This window comes from Danio rerio, chromosome 1 (genome assembly GCF_049306965.1).
Source record: "Danio rerio strain Tuebingen ecotype United States chromosome 1, GRCz12tu, whole genome shotgun sequence".
NCBI classification, from domain to species: domain Eukaryota; kingdom Metazoa; phylum Chordata; class Actinopteri; order Cypriniformes; family Danionidae; genus Danio; species Danio rerio.
This window is the reverse complement of record NC_133176.1, coordinates 11,388,260-11,407,062: the sequence shown is the minus strand read 5'-3', so window position 1 is coordinate 11,407,062 and position 18,803 is coordinate 11,388,260. Positions and strand designations below refer to the sequence as shown.

Sequence of the window (18,803 nt, the reverse complement as noted above, 5' to 3'; positions counted from 1 at the left end):
TTGGGGAAAGTCTTATTTATTTTGTTTCAGCTAGAATAGAAGCAGTTTTACATGTTTTATGAGCTATTTTAAGTTTAAAATTATCAGCCCCTTTGAGCTATTTTTTTTCCGATAGTCTACAGAACAAACCATTGTTATACAATAACTTGCCTAAAAACCCTAACCTGCCTAGTTAACCTAATTAACCCAGTTAAGCCTTTAAATGTCACTTTAAGCTGTTTAGAAATGTCTTTAAAAAAATTTCTAGTCAAATATTTTACTGTCATCATGACACAGATAAAATAACGCAGTTATTAGAAATGAGTTATTAAAACTATTATGTTTAGAAATGTGTTGAAAAAATGTTCCCTCCATTAAACGGAAATTGGGGTCAAAAATAAACAGGGGGCTGATAAATCTGACTTCAACTAAGTAGAAATTAATGACAATGTCATATAAAATTTCAGTAAATTAAGACTTTTTTTTAATATCAAGTCAGTCTATCAAATCACCACAGGTACTGTACACAACACCCCATGGTATAATTTGTCTCTTTGAATTTTCCACATAGTGTGTGTCTTGGTAAATACATTAAATTTGTTCAGTCAAACCAAAAAGAGCATTGAGGCATTTTGAGTGGTCTCCAAGTTGGAAAATATGAGTGTTACAGCCTGGCACTCTCACTCAACACATCACAGTGTCATTACAACTGCTGGACACAATAAACAATGCGCACACACACACACACACACACACACACACACAGAGAGAGAGAGAGATAGAGAGAGAGAGAAAGAGAGAGAGAATCCAGTAAATAAGACTAAACAAAAGACCCTTAGGTCACCATAACGCATTCATTACAGTTTATTAGTGCATATTATAACTATTTATTATAATTTTAAATTATTTTAAAACTTTGGTTTGTCTTTCACAGCACATGTAAATTATGTTATTCACTCATTCTTAAGTTAGTCCAAACCTTTTTGAGTTTTTTTTTTTTTTCTGTTGAATGCATTCACTCATTTATTTCTTTTCGGTTTAGTCTCTTTATTAATCAGGGGTTGCCACAGTGGAATGAACCGCCAACTTACCCAGCACATGATTAACGCAGCGGATGCCCTTCCAGCCGCAACCCAGCCCTGAGAAACATCTATACTCTCTTGCATTCACACCCACGCATACACTACGGCCACTTTAGTTTATTCAATTCACCTTAAGTATAGCGCATGTCTTTGGACTTTGGAGGAAATCTGCGCACCCGACAAAACCCTTGCCAACACGGGGAGAATATGCAAACTCCACACAGAAATGCCAACCGACCCAGCAGGGGCTTGAACCAGTGACCTTCTTGCTGTGAGGCGACAGTGCTAACCACTGCACCACCCTCTCTGTTAAAGACAAAAGAAGCTAACACAATTGGTTACTTTGAATTGCACAGTTTTTTTCCTACTATGAAAGTCAACGATTACCGCACTGTTTAGTTACGTTAACATTCTTCAAAATATCTTCTTTTATGTTCAACAAAAGAAAGAAACTCATATGGTGAGTGCGAGTAAATGGTCACAGATTTTCATTTTTGGGTGAACGGTCCCTTTAAGTCTGTACATGGCAGATTAGCAGTTCCCTCTGCTGGTAGATGCTGTTACAACATGTAATTTGTAAAAGATTTGTTTTGAAGAGATGAATAAAGGCGACACGCCAAAATATGGATTTGATAAGAGTTTTATTGTTGCATGATGATTGCATTAAGACTGAATTTACCATTTAATGGCAAAGCATCTGTTACAATCGGCTATTTTGAGGACTTGGTCTGAGATGGACTGTCATGATTTTACCTTATCAGTTAAAATGATTATTACATATTGATTCTTGTCATTCTGTAACAGATGAAATTGAGACGAGTTTCACAACGTGCGTCATTCCAGCGCTGCTCATCTGTGGAGTTTAAACGGTACATAGTAGTTCATTATGTTTAAGATGTAAATGTTTACAAGTTTGACAACAAGTATATTATTACCTCCAAAGCCCATCTCCGCGCATCTTTCGGCATTTCCTCCATTATTTGGTTCTCCTGAATGCCAGGCACTGTATTCAAACTTTGATCCGTCACTCCAAAACCAGATGTCCGCCTGAAAAACAACATTTACATTGCTGAAGGCATCATTTCATGTTGCCACTTCCATCTGATACTATTAATTGCTGTCTTTTTTTATTATGCTTATATTTACCTTAAATCTTACTATAGTATATGGTCAAAGTTTGAACTGTTAAAAAACCTTTCATTAAAGTTGTCCTAAAATTATTCATCAACAACCGTTCTTGTCTTAGGACAATTTTCATGACAAGAGGGGAAAAAAACTATACATCAAATTAGTTTAATTAGTTTCAAAGTAACAATTTACTGCAAATAAATTAAATAATACAATATTTTATGCAAATGTAGCAGTTCTATCTAAATTAGTTCATATAAACAAAATAATATGCTGTATATTTTGCATAAATAATAATTTTTCAACTAAAGAAAAACACTCAAATCATTTATCAAAATAATTGCATATGCTTTAGAAAATAATTGTTTATGTTTTAGAAATCTGCCGATGGTAAGAAAAATAGTGTCATTAATTTGAGACCATTTGTGTTTTGATACCTAGATTAATTGAATTTTAAGTGTTGTTTTTATAATCAAATCTAAGGCCCAGTTTCATAAACGTGGCTTAGATTAAGCCAGGACTAAGGCTTAGCTAAATTATACTGTTTAAGCCACATTTATAAAAATGGCCTTAGAAAAATATGTTACTGGTGTGCACCTGAGACAAAAAATGACACTGACGTATTTTAAGACATCTCACGGAGTTGAGACAGCTCAAACATGCAATTTAATCATGACTAGCCTTAAACCTTGTTTGTGAAACCGGGGGTAAAAGTTACTGTTTGACTCAGAATTAAGGGCTTGTTTATTTTGTCAATATATTGAGAAATTTATGTGGATTTTTAGGAAAGCAATTTTGTGATTGGTAGGAAATCCGCCGATAAAACATGTGCCAGAGAAATTGTTGGGCCATTCCTCTGTGGCAACACCTGCTAAAAAGGGGAATAAACTGAATGAAAGCGAGTTAGTGAAGTAATTAAATTAACTAAGTAAATAAGTTATTTGGGCGTCACAGTGCCACAGTGGGTAGCGCGATCGCCTCACAGAAAGAAAGTCGCTGGTTCGAGCCTCGGCTGGGTCAGTTGACATTTATGTGTGTAGTTTGCATGTTCTCCCCATGTTCGCGTGGGTTTCCAATGGGTGCTCTGGCTTTCCCCACAAGTCTAAAACATGTGGTATGTGATTTGGGTAAGCTAAATTGGCCAAAGTGTATGTGTGTGAATGAGTGTGTATGGGTGTTTCCCAGTGATGGGTTGCAGCTGGAAAGGCATCTGCTGCATATGCTGGGTAAGTTGGCGGTTCATTCCGCTGTGGCGACCCCAGATTAATAAAGGGACTAAGTCAAAAAGAAAATGAATGACTGAATGAATAAGTTTTTTTCAGACAAAGTAATAAGAAAAGTCATTTAAATACAATTTGGGTCATTTTAATTAGTGATAAATAACTTTTATGAAGTAACCTAGTCAACTTATTTGTGTATATAATATTTATAAAACAGCCATAATTGCTGTTCATTTCATTTCATTAATGTTTTACATTTTACTATAATCTGATCTGATTAATATTTTACAGGAAAAAAAAAAAACAGCTACCTGAGTTGCATCATGAGCACCAATCCAGGTCCGGGTGATGCCTTTTTCTTGTCTTTTCAAATAAGCTATAAGAAAATTGTGAGTGATATCACTCTGGATGGATGCTAGGTTTCCTCCGAGGTCAACACAATGTTTCTGTGTAGAGATGGGGGTTTAAAATGCATTGTGTTAATAAACTGTAACATTAGTAAAGAGACATTTCATTTGCAGATTGCATTGATTTACAGTGTCATTATATTTTTATGTTATTATACAGTGCTCAGCATAATTGAGTACACCCCATTTTGAAAATGAATATTTGTATTAATTCCTCAGTGAATATAGGTAGTATATTGGTATTGGTAATATAAAACAGATTTATTAAACAGATAAATTTATTAAAATAATATTTTAGTCACCAAACATATTTAGAAATTGAAAGATAATTAAATTCAAGCAAAAAATTGCAAAAATAAATGACAACCTACAAAATTTAATCTAAATCTTTATTTATTTTGCTTCTTTTGATTTTTCCTCTTTTTAAAATTTGTATCCAATATTTTTAACATACAAATTTGGCTGTGCTAGTTTTTGAACCGTTATTGTAAGCTATTTTTGGCTTCAGTACTGACTAATGTATATGCGCACAAATATAATATTGCATAGCTTCCTATTAAAAATATGAATTTAAAAGAGATTTGTGAGGGGTAAACTTATATATGCTGAGCACTGCTACCCCCACACCCCCCCCCCCCCCTCCCAACACACACACACCCAAACACACTCACAAACATACTGTAATGTATCTGTAAAGTTCTTCTCTCCTAAATTCCCATTTATAGTTTGCCTATTTATTGGTATTTGACCACTGTTTTTTTTTTTTATAGATTATACATATTTTTAGAGATATTAAATACATAGCACATTAAATGTGATTAAAGTGTCTTTTAATTAATTGCTTTACATTTTAATTGTCATTTATGCCAACATATACAGTTGAAGTCAGAATTATTAGCCCCCCTAAATTATTAGCCCCCCTGTTTATTTTTGACCCTAATTTCTGTTTAACAGAGAGACGATTTTGTTAACACATTTCTAAACATAATAGTTTTATAACTCATCTCTAATAACTGATTTATTTTATCTTTGACATGATGACAGTAAATAATATTTGACTAGATATTTTTTAAGACATTTTTATACAGCTAAAAGTGACTTTAAAGGCTTAAACAGGTTAATTAAGTTAATTAGGCAGGTTAGGGTAATTAGGAAAGTTATTGTATAACGATGGTTTGTTCTGTAGACTATCGAAAACAAATATAGCTATATATATATATATATATATATATATATATATATATATATATATATATATATATATATATATATATATATATATATATATATATATATATATATATATATATATATTAAAAACTGCTTTTATTCTAGCCAGATATAAACAAAATAAGACTTTCGCCGGAAAAATAAATAAATGCTGAAAATACTGTGAAAATTCTTTCTTGCTCTGTTAAACATCATTTGGGAAATGAAAAAATCAGAGGCGGTTTAATAATTCTTCAAAACTTCAATTGTATTTATATTTATGTAAAATTTAAAGGTAATTAATCTGATGTTTACCTGTAAAATATTTAAAGTTATAGTTATATTCTGTATATCAATAGAATTGATTAAACATAAATATACATGGGATTTTAAAACTTATGTCATTAATTAATTCTTGTTGCAAATAAATAAATGATTTTGTAGTATAAAAACCCACAAAACCTCAGAACAGCCAACAAAAATTGTTGTACATCATGCTAAAATATATTAAGTTGAGAAAATAAATTGAACAGCATTAATCTCCAAGGGGGAAAAACAGTATTAGATTTTTAATCTTGAAACCCCTTTTTACCCTTTGAAATGGAGATTTGAATATGTAAATTTGTTATTTTTGTAATGATTAAACTTCTTTTTAATCTTACCTCAGCCTCAGCCCATGTTTTATATTCGCTGAAAAACTTAAAGCATTGTGATCCAAATTTCTCCCAGCCAGAGGGGCATCTTCGACTAATGTTTGGAACTTCGCCAAAGAAGATTGAATAAAAATGAGAGATTATTAGTGACTGAATGATCAGTTTTGTGATGTAAGAACTGTAATTAAAGAAACGGTAACACTTTATAATAACTACACACTATAAATCATTTGTTAAGCATTAGCAAATAGTGAATTCATTATCTGTTAAGCATAAACTCTACATTAATAAGTGTTAGTAAGCAATTTATAAATGCAGCTACAAATGCTCTATTCTTGTCTTATAAGCACCTGTATAATGTGTTTAATGATTGTATTTTCATGCTTAGTTAATGGTTTATTTTTCATTACTAAATTAAGTATCGAATTATTTACAAACTGTTTGTATTTAAGAGTAGTTGAGGGTTTTTAGAATCATTCAGAATGAGTTAGTAAATGATTAATAATCTAATGAAATCAACATTTAGGCTATATGTCTTATTATTCAGGCATATATTAATGGTTACTATATATATTAATAAATGCTTTATTAACTCAACTTCATGCAGTTTTGTGACCTAATCTAAAGTGAGGACTATTCATGCTTTATAAATCCCTTATAGATCACAAATAAAGGCTCAGTTAAATTCTAAATAGGAAAAAAAGACATTATTAATTTCTCTTCATTTAAAGATACACAAATGAAACTGTACTTCAAATGAAAAATAAATATTTGCAACCTTATCTAAAATAAAATCAATGAAGAGTTTAAAGATTACATATTAATATAATGTTAAATTATTATATTGTTGTTTTATCCAGTTGGATGTCATATTTTGACACTCCTGTTATTTTGCAATGTTTAAACTTTACAGTAATTTTACTTTTTAGAAAGATTGCACAGATTATCGTTCATTTGGTACTGAGCCTTTAATAGTCATTTATAAGGGATTTATAAAGCATGAGTAGTCCTAACTTTAGATTAGGTCACAAAACTGCATGAAATTGAGTTAATAAAGCATTTATTAACATATTAGTTGACTATTAGTATATGCCTGAATAATAAGACATATAAATGTTGATTTCAATAGTTTATTAATCATTTACTTACTCATTCTGAATGGTCCTGAAAACCCTCAACTACTCTTAAATACAAACGGTTTGTAAATAATTCGATACTTAATTTAGTAATGAAAAATAAATCATTAACAGAGTATGAAAATACAATTATTAACCACATTATATAGGTGCTTATAAATATAAACTGCTTACTAACGTTTATTAATGTAGAGTTAATGCTTAACAGATAATGAATTTACTATTTGCTAATGCTTAATAAATTATTTATATTGTGTAGTTATTATAAAGTGTTACCGAAATGACAAATTTAGCAAAATATCATCTATTTTCTTCAATTACCATCAGACTTGACTCCATTTACAGCCAATGCAAAAAGAAGGAATGCTGCAGAAATCCACATCTTGACAAGGTCCTGTAAAAATCAGCATTATTGTAAATTAATATGCGCATAAATAACACTAAGAATGGAAATACAACAGAAACTCGAACCTGGTAGATTCAGCTCCTCAATAGTGTTTGGTGTAATATTCAGATTATTGCTCAAGCTTTATATACACGTATTCGCTTAGTCATAAATGTGTGCAACTGATGGCTGAAACACCAATGAAAGCTTATTTTAACCAACCGGTCCTTATTAGGTAAATAAGACCCAACGCTGAACATCTTCAAGTATGATGGTACGTTTTGTTGCACAATAGCTTTAAGTGTCACATTCTTGTCAAAGTTGATTTCTGCAAACTGACCTAAAAATGACCAATAATATGATAATTCTGTGATAATATTATTTCATTGTGCTCATTTTAATAGACATGAAAACTAGTTTATCATATATACTGCATGTCATGTTTTAGAAGATGATCAACAATAAACATTGAGGTCTAAATAGAGAAATTACATTTAACAACCAGCAAAAAAAATGAGATTTATTTAATTAGATTGTGGTTGAAGAAAAGAAAAAATATATTTTAAGTCTGAGTCAATGCAGCCAAGGTCAAATGTTAATAAAGTCCTGCAATGTTACAGTTGCTCATTTAAAAGTTTTACAACATTACTATTATATGATATATATCACATCATATCAATTTTTATGGTTTGATCATCTTTGCTAAAAAGATTAAAAATAATAAATTTTACATTTATATTTCTATTAAGTTACCTAAATTGAGTGCTATGATAGCAGCAAGAAAAAGATGAAACTGGAATTATTGTGCAATCTGCCACATTTAACAGTTAAAAATGTCATGATTATTTTGCATTTCTGACATTATCTTTAGCTTTATCTGTAACACCCAAGATGTCACCTAAGATGTGAGCCTAAAACAAGCTTAGAGTTTCTTGTTGCCAGATCTCAATCCCAATAACAGAAGACTCTGACAAAAATGCAGAATAATGCCTCACCAATTTAAGCTTAAATAAACTTACATATGCAACTGCATTCCAGGAATAAGACAACCATTAAAAAAAGAAAGAAAATCTCACCTAGCATTTTTAGCAACAATTTGGAAGGTAAAAGCAAGCCCAAACAACCCTCAAAGATAATCTAGACTCAATAGTGCACCTAAACAATCCAGACATAGGTCACTAGATGGAAAACAGTGAAAAAGCATTCATTCATTCATTCATTTTCTTGTCGGCTTAGTCCCTTTATTAATCCTGGGTTGCCACAGCGGAATGAACCGCCAACTTATCCAGCAAGTTTTTACACAGCGGATGCCCTTCCAGCCGCAACCCATCTCTGGGAAACATCCACACACACATTCACACACACACTCATACACTACGGACAATTTAGCCAACCCAATTCACCTGTACCACATGTCTTTGGACTGTGGGGGAAACCGGAGCACCCGGAGGAAACGCAGGGAGAACATGCAAACTCCACACTGTAACGCCAACTGAGCCGACTCCGAGGCTCGAACCAGCAACCCAGCGACTTTCTTGCTGTGAGGCGACAGCACTACCTACTGCGCCACTGCCTCGCCCCAAAATACTTTGTATAATTACTAATAACTTATAGACAGCTTGGGGTTAATAACCATCACAGTGTCTGACCAAGAAGTTTGAAATCTAATCCATTCTGAGGGATTTATCAACCAGCAAAGCACAAACAAAATAGCACTACCATCTTTTCTGGTGAGGGCTCAAATTCACTCACTTATTCTCATTCACTCTTTCAAGTGCACTATATTAGTGGACCAATGTAGGGAATAGGGTACAAGGGGCAATATAGGGTCTTATTTTCAAATGTTTCTGGTTTACTTTGTTTCCATTACAGTTTACAATTTGTTTATATTGGAATGTCTGAGTTTTAAATGAAATCAGGTTTAAATGGCAGGAGTTCCTGTACTGGAAACAAAAGTAACACTGTTATTTATGTCCCACTGCTAATAGCTTATTTTCGCTTCCACATTAGAGTTTTCAGTGTTTTAATTCATACGTTTTATATAGAAAAAAACTGTAGAGAATTTTAACATTTTGCATATTTGGATTGCTTTTGAAACATTTGATGGAACTGAAATTTAAAATAAAAATGCAGTTTAATTTTTTGCAACAAATAAAGGAAAAAATATAGAGGTGATGGTCAGATACAGAAACGGTGGTAAGGGTTGTTACAAACCAGACTGATGCATTAGACTGCAAATTGGAAAACATCAGGAAGAAACTAGCGGCATTGCAACAAGATTTGGTCAGACCATGGAGACCTGTGATGGACATTAAAATATCTGCGAAACTGGCATATTTACCTAAATTTGAAAAACTTTTCTTTCGGCTTCCCTGACAAACAACTTCCCCTAGAGAGTAAGATAAGGAGACGCTCTGAATTTCTGCTCCCTGTCTCAAGGACACCTGTTGAGACTGTACAGGCTTACACACACACTTTCACAGCTACAGATAGACAATCACTACAGAGCCCCACAACCAGTGTGTGTAGGTGGGTCTGTGACCAGCGCTCTCTAGCTGCAGAACCAGATGGCTGTCACCTTCATCGGACCTTCTTTCATCCACATCCCCTGTTGCGATGTTATGTCCCCCCCCCCCCCCCCCCCCCCACACCCCCACCCCCTCACCCCTGATCTCACACTGCACTAATTCAAGGACAGTCTGAAAGGGTTTTTTTCACCTCCCTCCTCCCAAATGTATCTTATTTCATCTTTCTGACCTGTCTTCCCCTGAAATGTGTGATGTTTGTGTATGGTTGGGGGGCTCCAATTTCGCTGAATGTAAAAGTGTATAAATAAAGGCTTCATCATAATCACAATAGACAGTAGAAATGAGAGGCCTCTTTTTTTTTAACAGCAGAAAGTTAATCTCCACCACTATCTTGGATCAATAACTCTTCATCCGACTGAATGCATGGATTGTGAGAGGCCACCTGGTAAGGTTTAAAACTCTTAGTCAGTAATGCTTGAGACCTACAAATTATTTATAACATAGTTTGTGCTAGGGCTGGTATTTCTAAAAGAATAAAAAAAGGTTGCTCTTTTTGTTTATTTTATGAAGAAAGAATTGAAAGACTAAAAAGTTTAAAGTAGGGCACTTTTAAATCAAGGACACTCTTAATTTCCTACTCCATTTTTATGTCTTAAGTTTGACCATGGACAGCTTTATGATTTTAATGTATAAGGTGGATTTTTGGAAGATTTGGTTATTTCTCTCTCTCTCTCTCTCTCTCTCTCTCTCTCTCTTTCTCTCTCTCTCTTGGTTATAATTTATGTTTTTGGACAGTCTGTAATAATTTTTTTGCACTTTTAGAAAACTGTTATAAAAAAGGTAAAAAAAAAAAGAATGGAGCTCTTTTGGTTTGTCAGCCTCAGTATTAGCAGCAAAGCTATTTCCTGTAGGTTTCAGCTTTGATAAACATTGTGGTTTCTGTATACAGCATCTTGAATCTGCATCGTTCTCACAAGAGCTTCCTGTTTGACATACTGTTTGATTTAGCAAAATTTTAGTTTCAATTCAGTTACATTTTTTTATGTGCAAATATTTTTTAAGATGGTGTATTTCTGCTAATTATCACAATGGAAACATGCTGAATAATAACTGTGATTTTAAAGACGGCATCTTTGTTTTAAGTATTGATAATTTTACATCATTTGGACTGTTACTTTTTCCCACTTTAATATAATTTGACATTTCCCAGCCAAGTTTCCCTTTTTGGAAAAGTTGGCGGTTCATTCCGCTGTGGTGACCCCTGATGAATAAAGGGACAAAGCCGAAGGAAAATTAATTCATTCATTAAATTAGATTTATTACATTGTCCTTGTGGCAACAAGCTCTTCCATGCATATTGTTGTTGCATGTTTACTTTAGCATGCAAAATATAGTCATAAATTTTCTTTTTTTTTATTGCTATTATTATTTCATTATCTTCTTTTGTATGTGGTAAAACCTGCCCAATACCTTAACTAATACATTTGTATTAAGAAAATATTATACTCGTCATTTTAGGATGTTTTAAACCTTCATGTTGCTGCATGCTTATTGTTTTATGTTCTTTTTTACTCTATGAAAACAACCTCTGATAAGGTCAGTTTCAAAACTGAAAGTAAATTCAGTCAGTGCGGTTTGAGAAATCTAGAACAACACCATCTCACTCTCTTAGACTGCCTTGAAGGTAAGACTTGTCTCCTAAATAACAAATTCAATGTAAATAAAGAGATAAATGTAGAGCTAATATGTCTACAGTAGTATTACCTGTAGGTCTACCGGTTGTCTCACACACTGTGGTAGATTAAATGAATAAAAAGAGTTACAGAGTTTTCTAACAAAATAATTTTTTTTAAAAGTCACTCAAAACTGGTAAGAGTTTGCAAAGATTTTGTTGTGTACATTTTGATTGATTGATGTACAGTTTGGATGTATTAAAACATTTAAAATGGAGCATTCTTATTTATTTACTGCCCAAAAATTTATGTTTACTTAAGTTTTAAATCATGAAGATACTGCACTGTCCCTAATTTTATAAATAAATGATTACAAATTTTAAATCTCTTAAAGTTGAAATTGGATGGCCATTTTCCACATTGTTGGTATCAATTTTTAGGGTTTTGTGAAAATCTTTTGACTTACTTTGGTTAAATATCTCAATAGCAGGGTAAAAGAAGAATATGTGAAGCTGTTTCCCCTTTATAATGACAAAATTTAAGATCATGCCATCATCCGTGTGTAACTGTTGCATATCATTTATCATTGCTTGACATTGCAGCCTGCCATTATCAATGTAAAATGTTTTCAAACAAACATTCATTCATGCATTCATTCATTATTCCATTCATTCATAGTCTTTCTGCTTAGTTCCTTATTTATCAGGGGTCGCCACAGCTGAATGAACCACCAACTATTCTGGCATATTTTTACGCAGCGGTCACCTATACACTCTTGCATTCACACACACACACACTCCTGCCAATTTCACTCATTCAGTTTACTTCGGCTTAGTCCCTTTATTCATCAGGGGTTACCACAGCGGAATGAGCTACCAACTTATCTAGCATATGTTTTACACAGAGCATGCCCTTATATCTGCAACCCAGTACTTGGAAACACCCATACACTCTCACATTCACAACTGTATGTTACAGCAAATTTTATTTGTTCAATTCAACTACACCTTCAGCTTCAGAATTGTATATAAAATTAATCTATTTCTCTGTCACCTTTCCTGTAGCTGGGAGCCTGTTACGTTTGAACAGACAGCAGACTGCGAGGCAAGATCCCTTTATTCAAAGTCAGTTAAACGAAAAGCAACAGTGTTCAAAAGAATCAAACATAACATAAAAATACACTCAGTTTATTAATTAAAAAATAAACAAGCTGCATGTATTCTTTTTTACTTGGCAAGCTGGCAGAAACCTAAAAAATAGACAAAAAAAATCTACAAAGTAAAAATTAAATTCAGTGACATTTAATTCTACCACCACTGAAAAAACAGTAGATCATAATATACAGGAACATTTTATTAACAGTACAAATTACTGTGGCGAAGTAATCTGAAGGTTGCTGAATAAGCTGGATTCTGAGGATTACAGTGACCTTAAGTTTATTCAATTTTATCTTTATTTCAAGGAATGCACAAAGGTGTTGCTAGGATGTGGCCATTTAAGAAAAAACCTGAACAACCACCACCCCCAGGTAATATTTAATTTTCAGTATAACAAACTGGGCAATATCATACTGAATGATCACAAAGCAAATTACATAGCCTAAAAAGACCATATACTGCAGAGATAATATAAATAAAACTTAAATAGCCCAAATAAACATACTGAAAGTAGAAACTGAAATTTACCTAGTATTTGTTTTGGTTAAATAGAGAATGAGACAGCCTGGAGGACCATGGATTGGAAGTAAGTTCAGAAAACTCTCATTCCTATCAGAACACAACATGCATATTACACAACTTTCTGGATTCTTTCTCACTTGATTCTGATTGATTAATCACATAATCTTACAGGCACTTAATGTGAATCTGTATGCTGTGCTTTATTTATAGGAGTGATAAACAAAAACTTCTGACAACAATTAAAAGTTTCCAACCTGGGAACCCAGAGGTCGACACTCTGAGAATTCTTTTGCATGGACCAGTTGGTGCTGGAAAATCCAGCTTCTTCAACTCTCTGGATAATGCTCTACTGGGCCGCATCACTACCAGAGCCTTGGCACATTCAGTCCAAACTGATCGAAGTTTCACTGTCAAGGTAAGCTTAATGTTAGCTAAATGTATCTTTCCTTATTTTTCACATGCAAGAGGCTTTAAATCTGTTTAATTTTCAGTACCAAACCTACAAACTGAAAAAGGACGAATTTGGCTCTTACTATCCTCTGACTTTCTCTGACATTGCCGGGATGCAGAGTGAAGGAGGAATAAGAACTGGTGACATCATCAAAATATTAGGTGGTCACATCACCAGTGGATATACTGTAAGTGTGTTTTACACCACAGAGACTTTCATTTGAGATGTTTAAATTAAGCAAAAAAAGGGGTGTAGAGAGGTGGGTAGAGTATCCAAAATCTATACTCAAGTAAAAGTAGAAGTACTTGTGGAAATTTTTACAAAAGTAAAAGTAACAACATTAAATACATCTGATTAAAAAAATCACTCACACATATATATATATATATATATATATATATATATATATATATATATATATATATATATATATATATATATATATATATATATATATATAAATAAAAAAAATACAGAAAATGTTTATTAATGTATATTTTTTTCTAGTGCTGGGACGTTATCGGTGTTAACATGCTGCATTAACGCAAGACTATAATCGTGCGCAAAAAAATATCACTGTTAATCTATTCTCAAAGTCGGGTTGGGAGCTGGGTCTATTCTAAGCAAGCTATGACGACTTTTACCTTGTTATTTTTGCGCAGATGTATACCTGACTTGTGAGCCGTCTGACAAAAAAAAGTACCCTTCTGAATCAAATCAGCTGGATGCCTGACTTTAACTGCAGTTCGGCAGTTTCACTTTAACTCATAAAGATTTCATTCATGCCGCCATGACAAACTGGGGTATTAGACACAAATAAGAAGTAAGGACTGGTGATAGTGTTATGGAATTTACTAACACACGCCAAATGGAAAGAAAAAAACTTCAGCATTTTGCGATGTGTGTGTTTGTGTGTTTGTGTGTGTGTGTGTGTTTGTGTGTGTGTGTGTGTGTGTGTGTGTGTGTGCGTGCGTGCGTGCGTGCGTGTGTGTGTGCAGTCCTTTACAGACAGCCGCGTGTGTGGATCTTGTCGGAAAAAATGGCAAAGTCCTACATGACAGTAATAGTTTGATTGCAGTGTTTGCCACTAATATCTGCATACTCCACATGTCTTAATTCCATTTCTGTTTAGTTCAGTTATGACTATAGTCGGATTAAGTTGAACAAAAAGTTTCGAGCTTATGTAGGCCTACAGTTTAACATTCATGTTTAACTGAATAAACAGTAAACACAAGTACATCTTATTGAACATCATTTATTTTCATCACCAATTATCATAGTAGAACAGTTTCTCAAGCAGTTTTTGATGCATTTGAAAACAGGAGATGAGCCCCTGGTCTAATGCGACACCTGGCTTGAGAAACACGTTCTCAAACATTTATTGTTTGTGTTGCACACTTATTCTGAATGCCTTCAAATGAGCCATTTTAATATAGATTAATCTAGATTAATTCCAAGATAAATCTAGATTAAAAGATTAATATATGCCCACCTATAGTTTTTTTCACAGTGTGCATTCTTCTGGCTTATGTGCTTCTGTCTCTTCAGTTTAACCCAAGAAGTTCAATTACTGAAGATGATCCAAAGTATAACAGGGAACCCAACCGAAAAGACAGGATTCACTGTCTAGTGGCTGTTCTTCCTGCTAATACTGTTTCCATGACAGATGATGACATATTAAAGCAAATGAGAGAAGTTCGGGAGAAGGCAAGAGACTTGGGTAAAGGACACTTTTATTCCAAAAATATAACAGCAAAAATTATTTAAATATAGGTTTAATTGTTTATTATTGAATATGTATTTATTGATCGTTATTTTACAGGCATTCCTCAAGTCATAATCATGACCAAAGTGGATGAAGCATGTCCACTAGTCAAAAGTGATCTACAGAAGATCTACACAAGCAAAAAAATAAAACAAAAGGTATTGTGCTTTCATTTTTTCTAAACCACCGTAAACTTCAATCCTGTTTTGTATATGTTCAACTGAAATAATGGTGGCTTGAGAAGGCCAAATACTGTTATATAAACATATTATTCTTCCGTCTTCTTCTTCTTCTGAGACTAATTTCTATACGCATCTCCTCCTAGACAGTTCATACTACAACCACCAAACTGGTCTGACTCGGGTTGCTATGCCTTTTCCAACTGATTCGACTTACAGTTTTCCAAAAACGGACATGGAAAATTCAGAAAAGTCTCATTGACTTAACATTAAACCAAACTTTATGACCTCTGGTCCATGCAGAAGAATTTTTAGAGCGTCGAACGTTGCGCCAGACTGTCATACAGGCTCATTTAACTCATTTAAAAGCTACCAATCTGCCAATCAATGATGACCTTTCAACTTACTAGCCACATCCTAGCAACCACTTACGGGACCCTAGCAACGGTCCCATAGACTGCGATTGACTTTACGTTGGACATACCTACAACATTCCAGTTCCTAATAGCATGATACTAATCTATACTGGAAACATACTGACATACAACCATACTAGAAACATACTAATTCATACCAAATTCATGCTAACAACAGGCTAGTTTATTCACATAAAAAGTTTTCTTTCTAACTAGTCAGTTAGACTTACTGTAAAACATAAATGAGTGTATTTGTGCGGGCTCACACTGGTTTATTGAGTCCGGCTGTAACCGTCACGCAGCCGAGACTGTGCTTCAGTTATGAGTTCATTCAACATGACTGTTTGAATTTTAGTTTTGTTTTACGACCAGCTTGGTTAGCCTACCTTTGCCTGGATGGTTCTCGCGGTAGTGCCAATATTCTGATTGGGCTCCGAGCCCCAGTTTAGCACCGGCATCACTGTTTTTGAACAGCAGCAAAACAAAAGGAATACTTCACATTATCGACGAGAGAAAGTATAACGCAAAGAGGCGTTTCCCGAGTCATAGCAAAAATTATTCTTCAGCCAATACAGGGCCCCCTTCTTCTGTGGGCCCTGGGGCTTCAGCCCCACCTAGCCCTTATATTAATCCGGCCCTGCCTGCAGCTGCCCTTAATGGGGTACGCACCACACCCCAATTCTTGTCCCTCCTCCGTAGCTACATCCAGTAATATAGTAAAATGTAAAGTAAATGATATGCATTGCTGTTTGCAGATGGAGGAGTGTTCTGTCAAGCTGGGAGTTCCTGTGAGCTGCATTTTTCCTGTGAAAAACTACCATGAGGAAAATGCCACAAATGTCATTATGGATATTCTGATTCTGGATGCACTGAAAAATATTGTTAACTTTGCTAATGACCATGTGGAGCACAAACTAGTCAGTGGAGAAGATTCCTGAAATCAGAGTTCTTAGGCTGTGTAGGTTGTTTGCAGATGGGTTTCAGTTATGTTTCTTGTTAGTTATAGTGATAACACTTAACAATAACAGTACATCAATAATGGTGTATTAATATGTAAACTGAACATTACTTTATTATAAATAAATGATGAGTTAATGCATGCGCTAATCATGAACTAACTTTAACTACAATATTAGTCACATGAGTTCATGTGTGAATAGGCTATCTTAATTACTTGTTAGTACATGCTGTTAATTAATGTATTAACTAACGTTTAAGTTTAAGCAACAGGAACTTGTGAGCTGTTATTGTATAATTGTGTCGTGGCTTTACTTGAAGGGGCACATCACCATTAACTCATCCTTAACTATTCATCAACTCCTGTGTTTAAACTCATGTTGATGTTGACAGAACACGCTTCAATTGTTATTCAGAGTAATTGCACCAGACGAACGTGCAAAAAGAGTTCATGAGTAGTTCAGAATGGGTTAATGATAATGTGATCCTTTAAGTAAAGTCATGATATAATTATATATTAACAGCTCATGAGTTCATGATGGTTAAATTAGGCATAAACAAATGTGGTAATTAATAGATTAAGGAACAATCATGTACTAACAAGTAATTAAGGTAGTTCAGACATGAACTCATGTGGCTCATGTTGTAGGTAAAGTTAGTTCATGATTAGCGCATGCCTTAACTCGTCATTTATTCATAATGAAGTAATGTTTAGGTTATATACAAACACATCATTATTGATGTACTGTTATTGTAAAGTGTTACTGTGATATTTTATATCTGTCTGCTCTCATTATTCAGTAAGAAAAATTAAGGAATTTAAGTGTTGATTTAATAATAATTTAGTGATAATGACATATATTGCAATGTGTGTTTAAAAAAAGCTTCTTTGCGCTCTTCATCTCTCTGCTAATATCAGTAAAGATGTGTGTTAAAGTTTTTTCAGTGATGTTTGAGGTATATTCTGTTGATAATGGTTTAGAGAAATTTAAATTGTTTGTTGCTCTTTGCATTCTCATTTGAATAAATAATATATCCAAAATAATAAGATGGTGACAACTATGCTTCTATTACTGTCAGATTTACTAGACTGATTTCTTGCACACGTTTTATTTTATACGTTGTTTTTGAAATACATTATCCCCCAGTTTCACAAACAAGGTTTAAGGCTAGTCAAGATTAAATTGCATGTTTAAACTGTCTCAACTCAAAATAACTTGCAGGTGAGATGTCTTAAAATACATGAGTGTCATTATTGTTCTCCAGGTGCACACCAGTAATATATTCTTCTAAGGCCATTTTTATAAATTTGGCTTAAATAGACTTATTTAACTAAGGCCTAGTCCTGGCTTAATCTAAGCCCTGTTTGTGAAACTGGGCCTATATGTATTATGTAATGCGAACATTTTTGACAATCCTTGCAAAATATCTTTTGAAAGTCTTTACATTAAATAAATGTGGTAAAGTTCAAAAGTTAAAGTTAACTTAAAATAAAGGTAACTTAAAAGTTCAAAAGTCAAAATTAAAATATGCCTACTAATTTTATATTGCAGAGCTGTAAGTCTGTGTTTATGCAAATTAATTCCACATGAGATGTTTTTGTTGCAACATTGGCTCATTCTAAAAATGAACTCCTAAATACATTTCTGGAGATCACAAATTATGTAGCCAGGAGTACATATGGCTGCATTTCGTCTTTAAAATGAACACTACGTGGTGGTTTGACACTGTTCCTTTTCATACTTACCAACTGACTGATTACCTCCGTATGGATGGCTTTCTTGCTATTACCAGTATATCCAGTTAACACACCATGTATGTTGGCAGCCTAGAGATGTAGAGAGGAGTTGACCTCAATGACAGCCTTCAAGTCCAGCGAAGAATGGTTCCAGAAAGCAGGTAATACAAAAATAGGAGCAAAAAAACTAAATAAACAATACAACACAATAATCTTTT

At 33.7% G+C, this 18,803-nt stretch overlaps 2 protein-coding genes across 7 annotated transcripts; one reads left to right on the top strand and one right to left on the bottom strand.

Annotated features, from left to right (window-relative positions):
* Positions 1 to 1,685: 1,685 nt before the first annotated feature.
* On the bottom strand, positions 1,686 to 7,968 carry eslec (eosinophil lineage-specific marker). Of its 2 annotated transcripts, XM_002660367.6 has the most exons (6): positions 7,286 to 7,968; positions 7,136 to 7,208; positions 5,688 to 5,785; positions 3,721 to 3,855; positions 1,997 to 2,108; positions 1,686 to 1,914 (listed from the first exon to the last, which is right to left on the bottom strand). In XM_002660367.6, exons 2-6 carry the CDS (start codon positions 7,194 to 7,196, stop codon positions 1,835 to 1,837), a joined length of 486 nt encoding a protein of 161 aa, XP_002660413.1. In that variant the 5' UTR covers positions 7,197 to 7,208; positions 7,286 to 7,968; the 3' UTR covers positions 1,686 to 1,834. The 2 variants fall into 2 exon arrangements, with proteins under 2 accessions (XP_002660413.1, XP_073805458.1); XM_073949357.1 differs by lacking the exon at positions 7,286 to 7,968 and having other exon boundaries at positions 7,136 to 7,240.
* Positions 1,895 to 18,747, top strand: ifi44b (interferon induced protein 44b). Of its 5 annotated transcripts, none has more exons than XM_073949353.1 (10): positions 1,895 to 2,136; positions 10,094 to 10,172; positions 12,465 to 12,524; positions 12,863 to 12,928; positions 13,110 to 13,143; positions 13,290 to 13,494; positions 13,571 to 13,717; positions 15,079 to 15,250; positions 15,353 to 15,453; positions 16,646 to 18,747. In XM_073949353.1, the coding sequence occupies exons 2-10, from the start codon at positions 10,151 to 10,153 to the stop codon at positions 16,826 to 16,828; spliced, it is 990 nt and encodes a 329-aa protein (XP_073805454.1). In that variant the 5' UTR covers positions 1,895 to 2,136; positions 10,094 to 10,150; the 3' UTR covers positions 16,829 to 18,747. The 5 variants fall into 5 exon arrangements, with proteins under 5 accessions (XP_073805454.1, XP_073805455.1, XP_073805456.1 ...); XM_073949356.1 differs by having other exon boundaries at positions 2,005 to 2,136; positions 12,465 to 12,504; XM_073949354.1 differs by lacking the exon at positions 10,094 to 10,172 and having other exon boundaries at positions 12,465 to 12,504.
* Positions 18,748 to 18,803: the final 56 nt, after the last annotated feature.

Bases quoted from the DNA above. Each gene is read 5' to 3' on its own strand.
- eslec (XM_002660367.6), bottom strand. From the start codon at position 7,196: ATGTGGATTTCTGCAGCATTCCTTCTTTTTGCATTGGCTGTAAATGGA. The intron at 5,786-7,135 runs GTAATTGAAGAA...TCTTTGGCGAAG, and splicing joins AAATGGAGTCAAGTCTGATG to TTCCAAACATTAGTCGAAGA. The intron at 3,856-5,687 runs GTAAGATTAAAA...ATCTCTACACAG, and splicing joins AAACATGGGCTGAGGCTGAG to AAACATTGTGTTGACCTCGG.
- ifi44b (XM_073949353.1), top strand. From the start codon at position 10,151: ATGGATTGTGAGAGGCCACCTG. The intron at 13,144-13,289 runs GTAAGTTCAGAA...CTTTATTTATAG, and splicing joins TGGAGGACCATGGATTGGAA to GAGTGATAAACAAAAACTTC. The intron at 13,495-13,570 runs GTAAGCTTAATG...TTTAATTTTCAG, and splicing joins ATCGAAGTTTCACTGTCAAG to TACCAAACCTACAAACTGAA.